This window comes from Podarcis gaigeae (assembly GCF_964106915.1).
Source record: "Podarcis gaigeae genome assembly, chromosome: 2".
NCBI classification, from domain to species: Eukaryota; Metazoa; Chordata; class Lepidosauria; order Squamata; family Lacertidae; genus Podarcis; species Podarcis gaigeae.
This window is the reverse complement of record NC_139679.1, coordinates 88692296-88713950: the sequence shown is the minus strand read 5'-3', so window position 1 is coordinate 88713950 and position 21655 is coordinate 88692296. Positions and strand designations below refer to the sequence as shown.

Sequence of the window (21655 nt, the reverse complement as noted above, 5' to 3'; positions counted from 1 at the left end):
CAGAATGGCTCGGAACCTGGAGCGCAGATCGAGGTGTAAAAAGCATAGTGCAATTCAGAAATTAGTTTTGTTTAAAAACAAAATAGATACAAAGTGAATCTTTGGGCCCATGCACATTCCCTTCCCAGAATTTTTGAGCCATAATTTATACCAATCCATTCAGCTGCTATTGAAAACAGAGGAATTTTATAATTTCAGTTCACTAATCCACTGTTTGGAAATAAAGTTAACTTTGCTATTTAAACTGGCACCATAGTGACCTCTAGTGGATAGTTGAGAAATCAATCCTGACTCAAAGGAAAAAGCAGGGTGGGGGGAGAGAGAGCATAAAATATAAAGAAGTTGAATTATATCCTTATAAGCTGCCAACAAACAAGATTTCCAAAACTGATTGCTGTTCTGTGTGCTAAGCTTTTGTTTTCTGTGACTGAAAATAGACAGTGTTCTTTTGTTTGGGAGATCTGCAAGCAAAAGTAATTTACTCCTGGAAGGGAGTGGAGTAGCTAAGACAGACTCTTCTGATGGGAAGATAAAATATGCTTAAATGACAATTCTTGGAGATTTTACCACAACTGATGGCTAGAACAGCAGAAGCACAAGGAAAATGGACATGGGTACAGCAAGCACTCTGAAACTGGCCGGCCATTGGTCTCTGTGTACTTAACCAATGCTTTAGTTGTAGTGCAATTTAGAGCATGCAAGGAAATGAGTGTCTGTTGCAGCTGTAGCTTAATGGAATAACTGTGATCTAAATGGAGGATATGACACAATTGGCCTTTGCATCCATTGGAAAACAACCCACAGTTGAGCCGTACCTTGAATTCCACCTGTGAGCTGGATGGTGTACTTAGGTCATGCAAAGGCAGCCTTTATTATTGTGGTCTCCGTGTGCAGCACCCCAAGGGTCAGGTGAAACTCACTCAACCCTTTGTAGTTCACAGTCTATTTAGATGAATTACTAAAGTCAAGCAAGCCCGGATCAAACTGAATGGGTCACTTCCTTGAGGAATACTCTTTCTTTATAGAAGAAGAGTTTGGATTTGATATCCCGCTTTATCACTACCTGAAGGAGTCTCAAAGTGGCTAACATTCTCCTTTTCCTTCCTCCCCCACAACAAACTGTGAGGTGAGTGGGGCTGAGAGACTTCAGAGAAGTGTGACTGGCCCAAGGTCACCCAGCAGCTGCATGTGGAGGAGCGGAGACGCGAACCTGGTTCCCCAGATTACGAGTCTACCGCTCTTAACCACTACACCACACTGGCTTTATACCATCTTCACTGTGTTTTGTATGTTTTGTAGTGTTCATAGGTGAATCATATCTTTTATTATGGGCACCATACATTCTGTAATGCAACTCAAAATTAGTCTATTCACCATAGCCAGACAAATGACAAGGCAAAATATTGGCCTCACCAAATGTTTGGATGACGTTCTGCTGCTTGGCACATTTTTGTTCCTCTGCCTGCTACTCTGGGGCAATGTTACCCACCCCCCTTTCTTATTTGACATCGCTGTCTTCTGCCTTCTTTGACTTCACTGCCATTTGTTCTGATTGGCTATGGCAAGTCTTTTTTTTTTTTACAGGTATTCTTGACATCATGATGTCAGACATTGGCTGTGGCTTCTTCCCATGGCAGGGAGGGCAAAGGGACTTCCCACTTGCTGCTCACATGGCATCATAATGACTGCAAGTGGTTGAAACCTGTCACAGTTCAAAGGAGGTCACTGATCAGCAGATTGGTGGTTACAGCAAGCCACTCTGAATGCACCCTCTAGCACCAATCAGCTGACTATCGCTGAAAGGGCATCTCCAAAGGAGATTGCTGTAACCACCAAACAGCTGATTGGTAACCACTTTGATGTCTCTGCAGAAGTAAAAACACAGTATTTTCCCCTCTGCAGAGGACGCAGCTTGGGTTCAAAGCCCATTGGGGAGCTCCCTGGTGTAGCTGGTCCCAGCATGGCTCCCAGTCAGCTGGCCAAGGAGCAATTGAGAGCTCCCTTAAATCCATGTCCATATGACATATGATGTCAGGTGTGCGGATGGTTTGTGAGAAACCACCCCATGGGCCAATTTGGGATCTGTGCTAAGCCTAATGGGGCCCAAGAAGTGAAGGTTCCCAAGCCCTGACAGATTGTCTATGCAGATATATGCATATACAGGTCTGGGGGTTTTGTTTGTTTGTTTGTTTGTTTGTTTGTTTGTTTGTTTGTTTCAATTGGAATTCATGGATCAGCCTTTATAGATGAATGAGAAGCATTATGTGTAGTATGGGTGAATACATGGGCTTCTCTTTCCATTATAAATCACTGAATTGGGAGGAGTGCCTGCTAATCTGTAAATACCATATTTTCCGCCCTATAGGATGCACTTTTTCCCCTCCAAAAATGAAGGGGAAATGTGTGTGCGTCCTATGGGGCGAATGCAGGCTTTCGCTGAAAGGCTTTTGCTCTCCAGGCTTCAGGAAGCTATCCGCAAGCCTTGGGAGCCCGCGGGAGTGCCACGGAGCGCACCCTGGGCTTCGGGCAGCTCTCCGCAAGCCTGGGGAGACCAGCGCGACGTCACGCCGGGCTCCCTAGGCTTGCGGATAGCAGCCTGTTCTGTGGGCTGGGGTCGGGGGAAGCTCGGGCTTCCCACGCCCCAGCCCCGTGCCTGGGAGGGAAATAAACATTTTTTTCTTCACCCCCCCCAAAAAAAACTAGGTGCGCCCTATGGGCCGGTGCGCCCTATGGGGCGAAAAATACGGTAGTTGTGCATTTGTTTTCATGTTTTTCTTCTGATTACCACAGAACTTTAAATCTTGTCATATGTGCATCCATCAACTGAACATGGATATCTTTATTTATGGGCTGGTTTAATGAAATTACTGTCTTGCATAACAGTTGGAATTTTTATATGCTTGTTCTTTAGGACTGGAGCTATCCATGTAGGAGACCGGATATTAGCTATTAATAATGTAAGCCTTAAGGGGAAGCCTCTGAGTGAAGCCATTCATCTACTCCAGATGGCTGGAGAAACTGTAACTCTGAAGATCAAGAAGCAAACCGAAAGTAAGTTCTCATTCTAAAAATCTGTGTGTATCATCTGGCACACCTGGAGCCAAAATCAGTACAGATCAATGTAGCAATCTCCACTTCTTGGACAAGGTTCTTGGGCAGGCACTGGCCAAATCCAGACTCTCTTGGATGACACTGGTTTTCCCAGATGTATTTCGATTTGGATTTAGGCCTGCTTTTGGTGCAGACATTGCCTTGGTGGCCCTTTGTCGGAAGAGCCTCAGTGGGAATGTGTCCCTGTTTTGTTACCCTTGATTTCTCAGTGGCTTTTGATACCATTAACGATTGTCTTCTTCTGGAGTGGCTGTCCACATTGAGAGTGGGCACCACCACTGTGATGATTCCAGTCCCACTTGGGTGGCTGTTTTCACAGAGTGATCCTTGAGGGATATTGTTTGGCCCCATGGAGCCTTTCTGTGTCAGCTTCTGGAGAGTTCTGTATTATCTCCCATGCTATTCAGCCTCTACATGAAACTGCTGAATGGGGTCATCTCGAATTTTGGAGTACATGGTTAGCAATTTGCTGGTGACACACATCTCTGCTTCTCCTATACATCTTCAGGTGAGGCAGTGGGTGTGCTAGATCAATGTCTTGCCTCGGTAATGGATTGGATGAGAGCCAATAAACTGAAGCTTAATCAGACAAGATTGAGGTCCTGTTAGTGCAGCGGTTCTCAACCTGTGGGTCCCCAGATGTTGTTTGACTACAACTCCCATCAACCCTGAGCCTTGCTAGCTAGGGGTGATGGGAGTTGTAGTTCAACATCTGGGGACCCACAGATTGAGAAAGGCTGTGTTAGTGGGTGGTTCCCTAAACCAGATGGATGGGATGTAACCTGCTCTAGATGTTGTTGCACTCCCTCTGAAGGAGCAGGTAGATCCTATAGCTTGAGGATACTTCTGGATCCATTACTGTTGCTTGAGGCTCAAGCGAACTGGGTAGCCAAGTCTGCTTTCTATGCTCTGGTAACCTCAAGGCTGGATTACATCAGTGCATGGGTCTGCCTTTTAAGACAATTTGGAGACTGCAGCTGGTGCAGAATTCAGAGGCCAGACTGTTAACTGAGGCAGAGTGGTCCAAACACGTTACACCAGTTCTGCCATGACTGCACTGGCTACGATTAGTTTCCGGGCTGTATTCAAAGTGCTGGTTTTGACCCATAAAGCCTTAGGACCTAAACCTTCCCTGCCTTGCAAGATATCTTTGGGAGAAGAAAATGCTAGGAAGTAAACCCTACACAAATCCAGAGTGGAGTCCCTAAGAGATTGGATGGCGCCTTGTATGCCTCCTTCTGGCAACTCCTGCAGCCAAGCTGGTGCCAAATGTATTGCTTTGCTCAGAGGCACCAGCTTCTGAAGGAGAATTGGGGGGAGGTGATGTCACATGGTGCATGATGCCATATGCGTGACATAAGGACATTGGGGGGACCTTTAAAAATATATGAGGTCAAGGCATAAATGCATTGTATAATGGTTGCATCCTCTGTCTACATTATTAAACTGCTGTTCCCTTTAATACTATTCCTGTTAATGCCCCTGTTGTGTTGGACTACTGGATTGTGGGGAAATGTCTTAGTTTCCTTGGGAGACTTCTTTAAAACAAGGAGAAGGAGGCGAAAGCACCAAGATCAAAAGGTGACTCCATTGACAGGTATAATCTCAAGCACCCACTTGAGATTCTGTTTAAGATTTTGAGCTGTCTGCTTCCCTTTAAAAAACATCTTCAGACCTGCCAATGTGGAAAGTGATTTTTATTTCTCCCCTCCTTCCTTAACACTGTTCGAGCAGCCTCACTTTGACGCAGCATTAAGTTTCTGAAAGAATTGCTGAAAAGCCAATTGGGGGAAAACTTAATCGGCATCCTTCACTGCCAACCACCTGTCAGTCAAGCATCTCACATCAGACTGTGTGTCTCTGCAGAGTCCCTTACTTTTGAAATTCTGATGCAGCAGCAACCTTCCCTGCCAAACTAAGGAGCTCAGCCAATGTCTTGAAAGGGCTGAAGTTCACTTTAAAGTCCTGACTGATGTTCATGTGCAAAATTGAGAAATAGGCCTCTGTCCTTCTGTTCTTTGCTTTTAATGAAGACAACCTGACAGTATAACCATGCAATTTAATTTTCATGCTTGAAGGGACCATTAGATTTCAATCACATCCATTTTCCTCCCTCTCTGATTCAGTCTTTCAGCTCTTCATGAACACAGAGGATTTTCCGGGTGCAGTCCCTCCTACTTTCCTTCCTAGCCACTGATAAATTAGATCTCCTACTTGCTCGGAGTGTAGTTTTTCCTCTTGCTTTCTTAGCACTTTTTACTCTGGCAGAGATAAAACACCTCCCTCACCTCTGATCTCCTTTAAGTCTCTTTCCTGCTGCAAGGAGTTGTACTGACATCCATAAACAAAGACAACTGCAATACGTTATTGTACTTCTCTCCAGTCTCACTCACTTTTCTCTTTTTTTCTTTTCTTCAAAAGACCTGTGACCTGCCTAGAGCCAACTGGGGAGGGGGGAATTGAAGTGTTTGAGGAGAGAGGTAGTTCCCAGTTTCTGCTGGAAGCAGAAGCTACCACTAAAATCGGTGTGCTTTAAAAACGCTCTTCTGCTGTGGAACTTCCTCAGGAGGTTGCAGAGGCAGCACTTTTCAGGTTTGACTTGCTTTTGGAGGAGACCAAACTTGAGAATTGTGCTATTTCTAAAAATATTTAATTTTACAACTATAAAAGTAAAGCCATGTGTGGAGTTGATCAACTCCTGACAGGTGGGTCACCTCAGACCCCCAGAGAGAAATACCTGCACCTAAGGATGGTCAAATCTGTCAATTTCACTTTCTCATTATTTTAATCTTAAATTCAGTTTGCCATGTTTCTGCAGCAATTTGCAATTATTGTTTTTTTAATCCCTGTGAAAATTTGTCAGAATTTCTCCTAATAAATAATAAAATCTTTTTGTGTGCAGTTTTGACTAACGTACACATTTTTGAAAGCAATTTCCCTAATATGATGCATTTTTGTATCTCTTTATTAATATATGCATTTTAATGCATTCTTCCCCCTAACATATATTCTACACATTGTTTGGGATGGAGAATTGCGTTGCAAAATTCGGAGAACTGCAAATTTCAAAGGATAGGTGTGCTTTGATTTGCACATTTCATAGATTTCCAATTTCTCTTCTTAAGAGGTGCACATTAGGTAGTGACTTATTAAAATGCAAACTAAATTGAATTTCTCCTCCATCCCTTCATGCTCTCCAACGTGCCTTCCAATCTCCATGTCAGTGCTCTCATTCCTGCTCACTCCATCATCCTAAAAAACTGCAGTTTCTTTCACACAGAGACCCAACCTTAGCTGAGTTTGGGAATCACCATCCCCCAACGGCTCTCACAGTCCAAAGATGATCTCTGTACCTCTCAACCATTAGCTATTATGGTGTGAAACACGTTAATAGTCTTTCGCAGAGCTTTCCCCAAGAGAGGATATAGCTGGCACAGCTCATCCAGCAGTCATAATGATATTTTTACTCACAGAAGCTCTTTAGAGCACTTTCTGCGTATGACACATGAGTCAAAATGAACGGAGGAGAGTGAATTCCTATCAATCATTCTAAGCCTGAGCTATTTGAAATTGGAATTCCACAGCCATCTCAAGTACTCCATTCTAAGCAATTTAACCCATCCTAATTTGGGGAGACTATAGTGGGCTCCCCCCTTTCTTTAAAGTACAGTCTTTATCTCAGGAGATGTTCTAAGGTGAAAGAGAAAATTGTCAAGGTGATGGTGGTTTTAAGTGTTGAGTAAAGAATAAATCACTTTACAATCACTAAATCAGAAAAGCCATTTACTTGGAAATCAGTCTTTTTACTTGATTTCACTGAACTTACTTGCAAGCAGATGCACTTACGATCACACGCTGGCAGTAGTCGTGATCTGTGTGGTTTTTACACCTGGAAAGCCGCTCTCCCACTCTTCATTTCACATTTGGTTGCTGCAACTTGAAGCTGCCATGGGTCAAAAAGGCTTACAGGGTGAAGGGGAAAGAAGGGCAGCACCTCCTTGCTACAGGGATAAGGGAACATCAGGGCACACCAGACCCTCCATCTTCTGGAAAACACAACATTGGGCCTGCAACCTGATATGAGACTTACCAGCCATTAAGGTAAAGGTAAAGGGACCCCTGACCATGAGGTCCAGTCGCAGACAACTCTGGGGTTGCGGTGCTCATCTTGCTTTACTGGCCAAGGGAGCCGGCGTACAGCTTCAGGGTCATGTGGCCAGCGTGACTAAGCCACTTCTGGTGAACCAGAGCAGCGCACGGAAATGCTGTTTACCTTTCCGCTGGAGCGGTACCTATTTATCTACTTGTACTTTGAAGTGCTTTCATACTGCTAGGTTGGCAGGAGCAGGGACCAAGGAACTGGAGCTCACTTCATCATGGAGATTCAAACCGCCGACCTTCTTATCAGCAAGTCCTAGGCCCTGTAGTTTAGACCACAGTGCCACCCATTAGCTGGTGATTATAACATAACAAAAACAGAGCAGGAGAGCTTCACAGAAATGTCTCTAACCTTTTGTGCATACCTGTGCATCTTTATTTTGACCCCAGGGACTTACCCGAAACAGTCTGGGAGTATAAATGAAGTGAGTGACCCAGAAGATGACCTGACTGATTCCCAGAAAACTAGCAAACTCTCTGAGATTTATTCTACCACAATCCCCAGTGTGGACAGTGCAATGGAATCCTGGGACGGTTCTGGCATTGATGCTGGTTATGGAAGTCAGGGTGAGTCTGCCTTTAATGTGTGAATGCATTAGTTTGTCTCCTCCCTCCCAACTCCATTTTGAATTGCTGAGGGCCAGTTCATACATTTATATCTGAGGGGGATAAAGGTTTACGCAAGCGAACATTGCCATGGGGTCAGCAGTTACAGCGAACCCCTTCAACGTCCATTTACAGGTGTGGTTTGGATTCAAACCTCACCAGCAAATGGACAAAGCAGGGTGCTTTGTCCATCTGGTTGCACAATTAAATCCCCCCTAGACATATAGGATGTCTACTGCAGAACTAGAAATGGGAGACAGACTTCCCATCCAGCTAACTTAACCATAAGATTGTCTTTCCTCAACGTAGCCATGTAAAAACGAGCTGATCCTTCCTGTTTGTCTCTCTGCTCCCCATTGGATCCCAGTAGGTACATACTTGCCGCAAGCTGTTGGCATTGCACTTCACCCACATGAATGGAGATCCAGCAGACAGAAGAACAGTACCCCTCCTGGTGATCCCAGGAAGAGTTACCCCTTTATGGATGGCAGTTTCAGTGAAGATGACTGGGAGAAGCCCAGCAGGTATGTGAGGCTTGTAAGAAAACAAAGGGGAAGGATGGGCCTGTGTGTGCGCATTCATATGGATCTCAAGGATGAGGCATGCCTACATGTCTTACCTGACTCCGTTCGATTTGTCCCCCATCCTTCCCCCCAAAGGAAGGGGTCAATATCAGCTTCAACTATTCCTGAAGGAATTTGACATGAAAACATTCAGATCTATTTATTCATCCACATTCCAAAAGGGACACGTCGTACAGAAAGCCCAGGCCTCACCTGTGTTTTTAGTGAAGAAATGGAACTACAAGTGGAATGCTGGGCTGGTCTAATGAGTGGTCATTTTAAGTTGGATTTCTAATTGGAATGAAATAATGCTGGCATTTAGAAGTCGGCGTCTCACCTTTTCTGAACGCCCAGGCTTAAGTTTCATTACAGTGGGGTGTCATCTTAACAATGGCGTTCAAGCAATGGAGAGAAATTGAAAAACCTTTAACGTGTGGCCCACATTTGGTCTTTTGGGTGTTGACTAAATGGCAGCCCAGAGCTGCTAGGTATGTGAAAGGCCATATATGAAAGCAATCTAGGGTGGATGCTTATACATGACGCTGATTTTTATCTCTATCTTATCTATCCTCTGTTTGTCTGATTACCAGTAGGTATAAAAGATCACATGCAAAAGTGTGTCCTGGTGATGTTGTCACCAAAAAGTCATTTCTGAGTTCCTTTTTCACTGGTGCAACGTTTTTCACGTGAGCAGGAATCCAGTATTGCAGATCTGGAATCTGATCTATGCACTAATGTTGTTAGAAGAGCTGTGTGTGTGTGTGTGTGTGTGTGTGTGTGTGTGCGCGCGCGAGCGTGCACATACGTACATACACACACACGCATAAAATGGAGTTAAAATAATACTAAGGTGCAGCATGTTAGACATCTGTAAGAGTCTGTTTGGATGAAGCCCAGGGTTCAGCATTAAATTAGCAAGTATACATGGGAATGGAAGGCAAGGGGAGAGGTACCAATTCCGTAAGGTTTTGAGTGGCCTATGCAGCCTGAACTAATCCCACTAATTTTCCAGTTTGAACTAGAAGGGATTGGCATAGTCCTCATATGGCTCATGGGTGCCAAGTGACCCGAATCAGTTTGCTGTGATAACTCAGGAATCTGCCACCTGCAAATGGCCTAACTGCTCATCACTCTGCTGTCTTCCACACCTCAGCAGTTCATGAAAGGCTGCCCAACCACAGACCTTGCAGATTGCTTTGACCTTAGATTCCTTGCCATTCCGTTGGGTTACCCGAGTTGCTGTGGTTTGTGATGGAATTCTGAAGTGCTGGCTACATCTGGGTTGGCAAGCAGCTGTGAAACAAAGTCAGTCTTGGTCCAAACAAGACTGTCCAAAGGATAAGGGAAAGTGGGCGAGGATGGAAGAAGGCAACTGCATAAAATTAAAAACACAAACCTTCAACTCAACATTCCCTCTGTTTGTATCACAGTTCTTTGTAGTGTTGATTCATTAAAACAATAATCATTTCCTTGGCATGAATTTCCAAAACCATTTCATATGACTTTAGTTCATTTTTAATTGCTGCTCTCCCTTTAGCGATCTAAGAAGTGACATGGAAATGTCCACGCAAATATGAAGCAGGCATCGCAGTTATGCACTTAGCCATTTTTTAAGTGCCGACGAATGATAATAGCCTATCAAAATGCCCATCGCGAGAATAGCTTATTTGTGTGTGGACAGAGGCATTGCACTGCTCTGGGGTCTTCCTGTCAGGCCATTCAGTGTCAGGGTTGGAGAACAGACTTCACCTTCCATACCGCAGTGGCACTAAGTGCAGTGGTTTGGTTTTCCCTCAAGGGAAGAAATGGCAACGAATCACAGAAAGTAAAGTGGCACACCAGTAGGCTCACCCACTTCTTGTCCCAAGTGAATGGAGCCATTTGAAACTCAAGCCTGCTTCACTCAGTGGAGCCACTGGCAGAGGAAGAGGAGTGTGGGGGGAGCGCACCGCCCCTGGCAATGTGATCCCGGTGGGGTGCCATCGTGGCTGCCCCCGCCCCCAGGACGCACGCCAACCCCGCCCCTGCCTGCTCTCCGCCACTGAGTGGAGCCCCAAACTGAGTTCAATATATCTGGGTTTCCCAGGAGTGTGGTTGAATGTTAAAAGCATGGGGCGGAACGTGGGGAACTGACTCTTATATATAGGGGGAAAGGACTGTTTTGCCCCCTTTTTACCCCAAAAAGAGAGGGTGGTGTGGATATCAGCAAGCACAAACCTCTCTACTTCTTCAAGGGAGAAGTATATAATAAGCAGGGGCAGCAGAATAGATTAGCATTTAGATTTATTGAAAGTATAACTACAGACCCGCGAAAATGAGAGATATAAGTCTTGTTGAACCCTCTGTATATTTCTGCATTTAGTGTTTAAATTGCTTGCCTAGTCTAGGGGAAGCCATTTTATATACATCATTTTTTACATTATATACTCCCACAGATACCTGATGTATTTCTCATTTTCTCACCACGTCTGTTACCCTCTGTGTTTTTCTCTCTCTTCTCAGGTGTTCTGTGTCTCAGATCTGAACTCTGTCCCATCCGCCTTTGTACTAACAGTCTCTGAGGCTCCTGGTTTACCCATAATGCATCCTTTTTTTCTTTTACTTCTCTATTTCACCAAAACGTCTTCCTAAACCTACAATCTTCCTACAGGCCCTTTTTATTTTACCCTTTTGAACGTGGCATTACTACACCAGTGTAATTCTTCCTCTTGAAGGACTTTTGCCCTGTTAGTGAAAGTGCATGGAGGTTTTGTATTTGGACTCTCTCTTGCCTGAAAAGTTCATATTGTTTGCTTTTGTATATGAAGACTCTGCCAAGTCTCTGCTTTTACTGGCGAGCCACTTGCTGTAGCCTTGTGGCTTCCACCCTGCTCCAGAAGAGTGCTGACAATCTTTGGTTCCTACGTTACAACAGATATCCCAACCGCCAAAATGGCCTTGAGACTGCACATGAGGATAATTTTTGGCATGTTTTTGGAGAAGCTTTGGAGGACTTGGAAACATGCGGCCAGTCTGAGCTTTTGAGGGAGATTGAGGTAAATTAACCTTTGAAAGCAGAAGGGGTGTCTAGCTGTACCACTTCTAGTAAGTTCCCCTCTTGGTTCTTCTTGAGCTGCGTCTTTCTGGTTGTGACTGATGGGAGCTGGAGCTAATGGCAGGGTGAACAGAGCGCTCTATATTCCCCCTTCCCTGCATAGTCAGAGTGTCACCCTTTATAAAGTGTGCTTCCTTTCAAGGTAATATCACTAGAAGCTTATAGGATGCATCTTGAGCAGGTTGAGCAGGTATTACAAGGGTACAGGCACACAGGAAGGTTAGACTTGTTTTCCCCAAAATCTATATTAGCCTTTGCCAGCATAATCCAAACTAGCACTGCTCTCCCAAGCAGAAAATTGGGATTTTCATCCTTTTTTTGTTTGTCAGAAGCATGGCTCCTGAATTTCAAGTGCTTGAAGCGGTCAAATTATCATCCATGTGTAAGGCTAGGTACACATAGCAGTTTAAAGTGGATTAAATATTTATTGCATTGAACACATAACATTGTCCCCATCTAAGTGGGACTTCCCCTGTTTAGTTCAGATTTCCCCAATAATGCAGTAAGGAGACAAAAATCCTACATAAAATTGCTTACTGCCCATCTGTGGACATACTGAAGCACATGATGGAGGTGGGTTGGATCTCTCATGTGCGTGGTGACTTTTCTGGGTGTCATCTATCATCACACCCCCTACTTCTGTCGGTGAGGTGCTCCTCGGTGTGCTGTTGATGGATCTGTCATGACACACACTTCATTTGTTCTTAACTCGCTGTTTTGTGCAAGTCTGGTATATCAGAAAACTTGGATCTCAAAAACAAAATTTATAAAAGGGTCACAGGTAAAAGTAAGCAAATACCTGCCTGCGTGTCCAATATGGACCTCAGGTTTTTCAAACTCAGAGAGGGTGAGTTGCTGGTGGGGCTCAAAATACAACTTCTTTTTTTTAACCTACTCTTTTGTGCAAATCTGGTGTATATGAAAACTTGTAACAATTTTTGTTAATGGCCACATATGCAGGTAAACATATAATTTTGTGCACATCCACAATGGGCCTCATGTTTCCAGAACTCTGGGCGGGTGTGGAAGTATTAATGGAGATGAGGGAACAACAACACGCACTGCGAATTCATCCCACCAAGCACCACCCACTAGCATGGATGGGAAACACTGAGATAGCATTCAGTTGAAAGTGCACATAGAAACAGCAAATGTGTTCAACCCAGCATGCACCTGACCCTGGTGTGCATCTAGCATTGGCCAAAAGGAGAATCATAATAGGGAAGTAAGTCTTGCCATGATATTGTGGTGTTGTGGCCAGTTCCCATAAATTGTAAGTGCACGGCCAAAATTTTGTTGTCCATGCGGGCTGGCATATCTCATCAATGCCAATTCAAATGAACTCATGATGAATCCTGAGCAGAGTTTGCAATTTGGCAGCATCCCATAGTAAAGAGTCCTGAAGCGTCCTTGAGCGATGGCACCCTGTTCTCTCTCTGAACTTTGTCTTGCCAGCGTTTGTTTGGGTGGGAGGTCCTGAAGCAGAGGATGCAGGAGTTGGGACATTCGTCTTGCCCTGAACCTTACTGTTCATGCTGCTTCTTGCACCGAGCTTACTGTGTTCTCTCTCTGTGTGTGGTTGTTTTTTTACTTACCCCCCCATAGGCATCCATCATGACAGGGAGTGTACACAATCTAGACCTTGACGGGGGCAAGTTGCTCATGAACTCTGTCAACCAATCAGGACTGAGCCCACCAAGAAAAGGGAACACCAAGAGCTCAGGTGAAGGGAAGGGCAATGCCAATGTCACTCCCACCAAGAAAAATGACAGGAATTTGGAGATTAAGATGATGAAGGAAGAGATCCAAGAAATCATGTCTCCCACCCCTCTTGAGCTGCACAAGGTTTGTGCTGAAGACTGGTCTGGTTATGGGTTTTAAGACTGTAGGGTAAAGATAGGATAGGGGTGGGTAGAGGACTGAAAAAAGAATAATCTCCAGAGGTGGATTTGCCCCATTACTAAGTTTCTGGATAAACGTCTTTGAGCACAGGATGGCAGGGCATGGAATGTTCTACTGATGTTAGTAAGCAGCTGGTGTCCTCAGGTGGGGACAGCGCCCTCTTCCTGCCACTCCCTTGCAATGCACCCCACACACCTAGCAAAACTGGAACGGGCTATAGTTCAGGGGTAGAGCACATGCTTTGGATGCAAAAGGTCCCATGTGCAACCTCCAGCATCTCCAGGCAGGGCTGTCTGAATCCATGGAGAAGCTGCTGCTGCTAGTCAGTGTTGGTGAGACTGAGGTTGGTGGACCTAATAAACTGGCTTAGTAGAAGACCGCCTCCTGTAATAGGATGGCTTTGCAGTAAAGCAGATGACACACACAGGTAAACAAGAGTCTCAGGGCAGGAGTAGCACAATGGCTTCTGCTCTCATTTTAGTGGCGGGGGAGAGGTGTAAGCACAGGACTCATGGGGGGGGGTAGACCTTCCTGTTCTCATTTCCTATCACTTCTGAAAGGCCTATGGAAAATGTGAGGTTCAACATGCAAATGCAGCATTGCTGTCAGGGATATCTAATCTTGCCTAATAGCAATGGCATGCAATCCATGGACACACGCCCCACCTCCCGTGCAGAGGAATGCTTACCATTGCACCAGTTTCTCCGAAAAGGCTTTTGGTGGTTCGGAAGTCTTTCAGGCATTTTGCTAGAAACCAAACATTCCTGTTTAAACAGCAGAGCTTCATTCTCAAGGCTGACAAGCTAGTCGATTTAAAGTTGGAACAGCGCCTGCCCCCCCCCAAGCAACAGCATTGCTGGTTCGCACGGAGAGCCTGAATGTGTGCATTGTGTCTGACCAAATGACCTTTTCTGATAGCAATGTTGATGCTCTCCCAGTAAAGATTAGTAATTAAGACTGCAGTACTAACCCCACTTACTTGGGACCAAGCCCCATTGAATTCAGTGTGGCTTGTTTCTGAGTAGGCATGGTTAGGAATGCGCTGCAAATGTGTTCTGTTCCTGACCCCACATTCCAACTAGGGATCATTATTGGGAGGGGTGTTAGAGCAATGTTATCACCTTGTCCTTGTTTGTCCTGTGCCCTAGTTCTGCTACTGATGCTTTCTTGGAAAACACTGGCCATTTTCCTACTTCTGTGCCACATGCCCACACGTTCACTCTTGTCGCATCAGCATTGCACTCGGTTCCTGTGGCTTACAGTGCCGCTTGAGGAGAACACAGACCTGAAGCTGTTGGTTTACATTCACCATAGCTACTTAGTGACCGAGTTTGACATTTTAAGCTGAAACAGCTGAATTTTTCAAAAACCTCAGAATGAGACCCTCATTTATTCTTGAAGCACCGGGGGGGGGGGCACTTTCTCCTCATGCTTTGTCCTCTGTTTTTACTGTTCATGCCAAATTAGACTTTCCTTTTCCTTTTCAGATAACTATTTATAAGGATCCAGAGACTGAAGACTTTGGATTCAGTGTCTCAGATGGCTTGCTGGAAAAAGGCGTCTATGTGAATATGATCCGCCCAGATGGGCCAGCTGATCAGTGTGGACTCAAGCCCTATGACAGAGTCCTTCAGGTAATAACTATAAATAACAGCAAAAGGTTTAAGAAACCCAAATGGGTCTGTTTCTTGAAGAAGAAGAACTTGTATCTGGGGCAAACCACCTGGATTCATACTAGTGGCTGCTGGAATAGTCTAAAACGGTACACCCTCTTTTTCTTTCTGTCCTACTGCTGCACAATTTCACTGATGGAAGGGTTTCTGTTTTCCTTAACCCAGGGGATGCAACCCTTTTTTGGGCCAGGGGGCACATTTGGAATTTTGACATAGTGCCATGGATGCCTGTCACAAAATGGCCGCCATAAGATGGTGCAGGAAAGGGCAAGCCCAGTGCAAACAGGAACTGTGAGCAAGAGGAGCAAACAATCTCTCATGCATTGTGGGCTTTTATAGAGACCTTTCATGGGCATTACAGGAGGTACTAGCAGGCACGCTGGCAGCCAAGGGCACTACGTTGGCCAACACTGCCTTAACCTGTCCTCCAGCTCTGTAGCACAAGCCATTCATACCCACACATTTCCCCTCAGGTGGCAGCTCCCTGAACTCATTGTAGCTACTCCACAGGAAAAAGCCACCTAGACCTTCAGGAGCCCCGGTGAAGGCTCTTTATTAATGCATTGGCACACCTCGCTGACATTTCTGGTGGGGCTAGGAAAAGAAGTGACAACTTGAGGTCCAAACTGTTTTGTCGGCCTCTCCTGTTTGGACCAGAAATGCTGGAGGCAGTTGGTACAACCCCCCTCCCTGCTCTGCAAGCAGTTACATTCATTATTTTAGAAGTCTTGCAATTCCCTGAAGGATTCTTTTGCTGTTCCCTTCAGCATTTAAAAAGACTTTATTGGCTGTGCCACAATTAACTCTAACACATGTAGGGTCAGTCACTGAAAATCTGGCAACAATAAGGGGGAGGCTCATTTGTGCTTGTTATGGTCCGTAGCCAGCTGGCCTGCTGCACCGTTGTTCTTTCTCAGCCTCAAATGAAAGGCCAGCAGAAAGAAGGAATTGGGGGAAGAGCGGAGAGGGGGAACAAAAAAAAAGTGATTAGGCTGCCGGCCACGTTTCTGCAGAATGTTGGCAATGTCACAGCCTGCACAAGCACCAAAGCGTTCTCCTTGAACGCACACTAGACCCAAAGAGGAACCATGAGAAGAGGACTTCAGTATCTCTGCATGGGACACCTTGTCGTCACTTCTGTATGATGGTCTCAGCAGGACTGTAGCTTGAGGCAGTGGGAAGAGAATCGGCCTTGCATACAGGAAGTCATAAGTGCAGGGGTGGATCAACTGCCTCAGGCGTTGTCTCTGCAGGCACCCTGTCCACCCAGCTGGTAGCAGGGAAGCAGTGCTGGTTTGCAGCAAGATCTCACTGGATTTTTGCGAGATCTCACTGGAAACCACTGCCGTTGTCACTTCAGGTAAGGGAGGGCATGGCAGCACATTTCTGTTTGGCCTCAGGCATTGAAAGGGGACGTTGCCCATGTGCAATGCCAGCATCTCCAGGTGGGGCTGGGAAACCCTAGAGCACAGCTATCGGTCAGTGCAGACAGAACTGAGTAAAATAGACCAATGGTCTGACTCTATAGCATCCTAGTTAGGGGAAAGTGTTGAGCCGGGAGTGATCTGTAAAGGGCTTTCTAAAGGTCAGAAAAATATAGATGGATTTGTTTGATAGAGAGGAAATCAGATTCAGAGGAATGGAAGAACTAACCCTAGAGCCGATTAACCTTCCTTGGCCTCGGGGTTGCGTTCAAGGTTGGGCAGCCCTTCAAAGGTCACGTGCCATTTTCAGATGCATCCACTTGCAGACACTAATTGCACAAACATCTCACAAAAACTCACATCTGCAGATCACACAGAGACACACAATGTGTTCTCTCTTACACCATTCTCTCTCTCTCTCTCTCTCTCTCTCTCTCTCTCTCTCTCTCTCTCTCTCTCGCATGCACCATGCACTCTCCCATGTGCTGACATACCGTGCTCATCCCCATGGCAGCACTGGGCTGAGAGGAGCTGGGATGGAGAGAGCATCCCTTGTTTGTCTCACAGGCTACAGAAACAAAAGGAGTCATCCTGCCTCAACCACTTGGGGTTTAGAATATAAAGTAGCCCTTCATTGACTCCAGATGCTGTCGCTTCTGAGTGTGTGCAGCAGATCTTAACATCCACATCTGTGCTTACCATAAACTTAATTTAGATCCCACCTGCCAGTTTGACTGATTATATGCCCACCTTACACTGTCAGCTAAATGCAAAAAATGTTGATCCGTGGGTTATCTGTCCCTGGTAGCCCTAATGAAACTTTAATTGAGTTGGGATAAAAGGTTTGTCCACAGTTTCATCAGGGATGAGAAAAAATATTTTAAAGACAAAGAAATCAGAGAGGCTCCACCCTTAAACAACCTCATCATAACCAGGGAGCCTTTTCTGCAAGATGTAACCCAACTGCATTATGGCGCCTAACCACTTGGGTTTTACAAAATACATTTCTGGCCCCCCGAATCATTGGCTGAAGAATAGAGTAACCCCACAAGGATACAACAACAGCTCACCATCCCCGACTTAATGCTTCTTGTTAGAATTTTGTCAAAAACTGTGTCCCACAAAAAGAGTACTGTTTGATCGGATGTCTTTTCCATTCTCTCACATAACTAAGGAATTGAATGGCTCCAGGAATGTGTTTCCTGGATTTTTCTGCCATAGCATGGCACAGCATAGTTTTGTTTGGCCTATGTTTTATATGTAGCAGAACACCTCCCAAATTACAATCTATTTGGTGTTCAACATTGACACAAGTTTAAGAATATAAAAACACAATAGGAGCCTGCTGAATCAAGCCAATGTCCCATCTAGTCCAGCACCCTGTTCTCGCAGTAGCTGACCAGACAGATGCCTGAGGAAAGACTACAAGCTGGATGTGAACGCAACAGCACTCTCACCACCTGTGATTTCCAACAACCGGTTACTTTTTAAAAAAACAACACCACAGTAAAATAAAATGGTCTCATTTTCCTGTTTTGCGCGTGTGTGTTCGTTTCCCATAATTCACTGTGAGTTTTCTCCCATCCCTTCAGGTAAACCGCATTCGAACCCGGGACTTTGACTGCTGCTTAGCTGTCCCTTTGATATCTGAAGCAGGAGACAAACTGGACCTGGTAATCAGCCGGAATCCCCTGGCCTTCACTGCCAAAGCCCAGCTCGATGAGGATTTGCCAGGCCGGCAGCCTCCTAGTGTGGAGGTCAAGGCAAACACACAGACGCTCTGAATGCTGGGTAGGCTTGGCGTCAACTGTTCTTGAGGTCCTGTGGGGGTGGGGGAAAAGGGGTTGATGGGTGTCTGTAACACTTTTTTCGGTTTTACTTTTGCACTGGTATTGTGATTACTCTGTGTAATGTAATTTGCCATGAAGAAATGGGTTTCCCTTTTGTCGTATCTTGAAGCCAGTCAGCCTAGGCCTTCAAGGCCCAAGCTGAGACAGACCGGTGGAAATGGTCCCTCTTTGGCCAACTCGGTGGGTGGGATGGGCTGCTGTTGCCACTGGAAGCAGGAAGCAGTGCCCAGCACAACTCACCTGGGAGAGAACATCCTTTGCTCATGGTATGAGCTTCTCCAGCGAACGGGGTGACAGGGCACCAGACCATCATCTTTGCCCCTGTCTTCAAAGGGCTTGGGTACATGGTGCTATTTTCTTGTTGTTTGCTTTGTTAAATCATGTACAGTGAAACTGAATATTTAACACACACACACACACACACACACACACTGCTTTGTTTCTGTGAAAGGCCACCCCTGCACTACCCCATAGCTTTTCCTTAGCCCACGGCCTTGTGTCCTTTTCCCAATTCACAGCCACACTCTCCCAGATCACTGTGGTGCTTGGGATCCCCTTCACAACTGAGAGCAGAGTTTTCCCCTGGCAAGTTTTATGAAGTCCTGAGCCATTTGTCACAAAAGTCGAGGCTTGGGCATGTAATTTTTTTCTCCCTTGCCACATCTCAGGCACTCGTTCTTTGGGGCGCAGCCTAAACACATCCACCACTATTTGACTTCAAGACAATGTGTGCTTGTTTTCTTCCTTCCTTCATCTACTGTGTTTTTCTTAGACAGCACTGATGATACCATACACAAAGGGCAGGAAACTGGCTTTTCTGGGTCACCAGTAACCTTGTGTGTGCCTCCCCCTACACACACACACACACACAGACAGAACACCAAGAATCTTTCTCTTGGTTGAACCATGAGTCTGTGAGTGGGCAGCTGAATGTGAGTCACTCACATAACCCTCTTTGCCCTGACCCTCGTTTTTCCCGCTATGGGAGTGGGGAAACCATTGTATCTCCTTGTCACTGTTAAGCATGAGACATCCTCTGCGAGATTGGTATTGTGTCTCCCAGTGCACCCCCTGTGGGTCGTCCTAGTGTAAGTGCGTGCGTTTGTTTGTTTAAAAAAAGCCCCACTGATGATGAGGGTTGACGCCCTGTTGTAACCAGTCATAGCAGCAGCCCCATGTTTTTAGTAGTTACCTTCTCCTCCCTGGCTTTCTGAGCACGATGCCTATGTGACCCTCTGCCTTCCACAACTGAATTCCGTTGTAGTGATCATGGATGTGATATTCACATTCTTTGGATGATCTGCCTGCAGCAGGTGAGATGGACTTGCAACTTAAGGCCATGATCTCTTCCTTTCCACATGGCAAAAATGCCGGGGCTTGCAAATCTCGCTCCGGCCAGTCCAATGGCCTGTGCCAGGGTTTCTGGAATAGCACTTTATTGTGGTGGTTTTTTCGACTGTCCCCCTACAAGGGAACTTGAGTAAGACCCTGGAAATGGGAAACTGGCTCCTCTCTTCCTTTGTATGCCCTTTATTTTCTTTGGTACCGTTACGATGCAAATTAAGATGTCATGTTTTGGTATGGGTAACCTTCTCCGGTAGATCAGTAAACCATGACTGGTTTTCAGATCTGAGCCCAGATTAAGCTGTGATTGCATCTACTTCTCTCTTTTCCTCTTTCTTTTTTTTTAAATAAAAAATATGCTTATTCACTTTCTGGGCCACATCAAAGTTTCCGTGCTTTCCTTAAGATGTGCATGGAGTCCCTTTGGGGCTGCATCTAGCTGTAGCCATTTTCTCTTCTCAAAGTATGCAATATTCCATACCATGGCTGCCATATAACCTAGATAATGTGCCATAAAAGAAACTAGAGGGTATTGACAGTTGAGCAGAAAAAATGGGTTTTATATGCAATATTCCCAAAATGGCGGAAGCTCAGTGTGGCTTCAAATGGGTTTTTAATGAAGACTTTTAATAAGGCTTTAAAAAAATGGTCCTTGTATCCCTTCCTATGCATTTTGAATGATACGAAAATGAAATGCATTACTTAAATGTGTATTTTTATCCATATATTAGAGTGTATTCCTTGTAAAGTATTTTTATACGCTAATTTTCTTATGTATCTATGAAAGCACAATATTCAAAGAATATTTTAGTCCTGTTTTGGACCTATTTGTAAATCTATGTATTTAAATGGTATTGCAATTACTTAGATTTTTTAATTAAATAAAAGCAAAACAAAACAGGTTTCCTGTTTTCTTTGAAAAGTTGGCATCTCAGTGATACTTTGCCCATCTGTGGTCTATCTCTGCTTGCACTTGGATCTCTGCTGGGCTGCCTGCTGTGAGACCAGAAAGTAATCTCTGGATCATCTCAGAATCAACAGAAGAGAAAAGCAAAAGCTGAGGTTTACTTTAGCCAAAGGAACCACTTTTAAATACTTATTGATTTTGAATGTGAGTTTTAGTGCGCAATCCTCTACAAGTTTACTTGGAGGCATGTCTTATTGAGTCTGACAACACTTACTCTCAGGTAAGTGCTTGCAAGATTGCTGCCTTAAGCACATGCTTAGGTGGGCAGCTCACCTCCTTCACTGACAGTCTCCAGCTTCTTCTGCCTCCCAGGGAACAAGAGCAGGCCTCCAATCAGAACCATTAAGACATAGCTGACTCCATGTGGTAAGTCTGGGGTTGTCTCATGCTTGTGGCTGGATGGAAGCAAAAATGACTGTACACTCCCTAATTTTGTATTGTGCCATGCTCCTGCGACAGCCATTTTGTGACTGGTGCCCACAACACATTCTCAAAATCCAAAATACATTTGTTGGTCCAAACCAGCTGGCAAACCCTTCAGATTTTACATTTGCAAACGTGGAGAAACAGCCCTTATTGATTCTTTGTCCTGGTAGCCCTGGGTACATTCTGAAATCTATCTTTCATCTCATGATACTGTTCTAGTTGTATCTGTGCAAGCCCTCCTGCACAGCAGACTCTGGGGCAGTTGAGCTTCTGCTACATCCTTAACCTTGTTTTGTTTAGCATCCAGCCTGATTAACTCAAAAGCTTACTCACAATATTGTGACACTTTGGTTGGGTCCCAGTAATGCGATTTCCATAGTATGCATGTAAACAAACAAAACACAATACTTTCAGTGCATCAGCACTGCTACCCAACTTTGAACACTGATTCTGAATGCTCTTTCTTATAGAATTTAGCATAATAGTTGAGATAACATTGGAAGAAATGAGTTATTTTTTGTTGATCTTCCATTGCCA

The 21655-nt window shown here is 45.0% G+C and overlaps 1 protein-coding gene across 8 annotated transcripts in view; it reads left to right on the top strand.

Annotated features, from left to right (window-relative positions):
- GRIP2 (glutamate receptor interacting protein 2) overlaps window positions 1-20623 on the top strand; it is a 390988-nt gene extending 370365 nt beyond the window's left edge. For 7 of the 8 annotated variants that reach the window (XM_083723314.1, XM_083723312.1, XM_083723311.1 and 4 more), the window contains exons 18-24: window positions 2912-3051; window positions 7660-7836; window positions 8243-8399; window positions 11353-11473; window positions 13138-13377; window positions 14922-15068; window positions 18124-20623. In XM_083723314.1, the coding sequence (XP_083579440.1) occupies window positions 2912-3051; window positions 7660-7836; window positions 8243-8399; window positions 11353-11473; window positions 13138-13377; window positions 14922-15068; window positions 18124-18315 (1174 nt within the window). In that variant the 3' untranslated portion in view covers window positions 18316-20623. Of the gene's footprint in view, window positions 1-2911; window positions 3052-7659; window positions 7837-8242; window positions 8400-10940; window positions 11474-13137; window positions 13378-14921; window positions 15069-18123 lie in introns of all 8 variants that reach the window. The other variant, XR_014560470.1, reaches the window with a different exon arrangement.
- Window positions 20624-21655: the final 1032 nt, after the last annotated feature.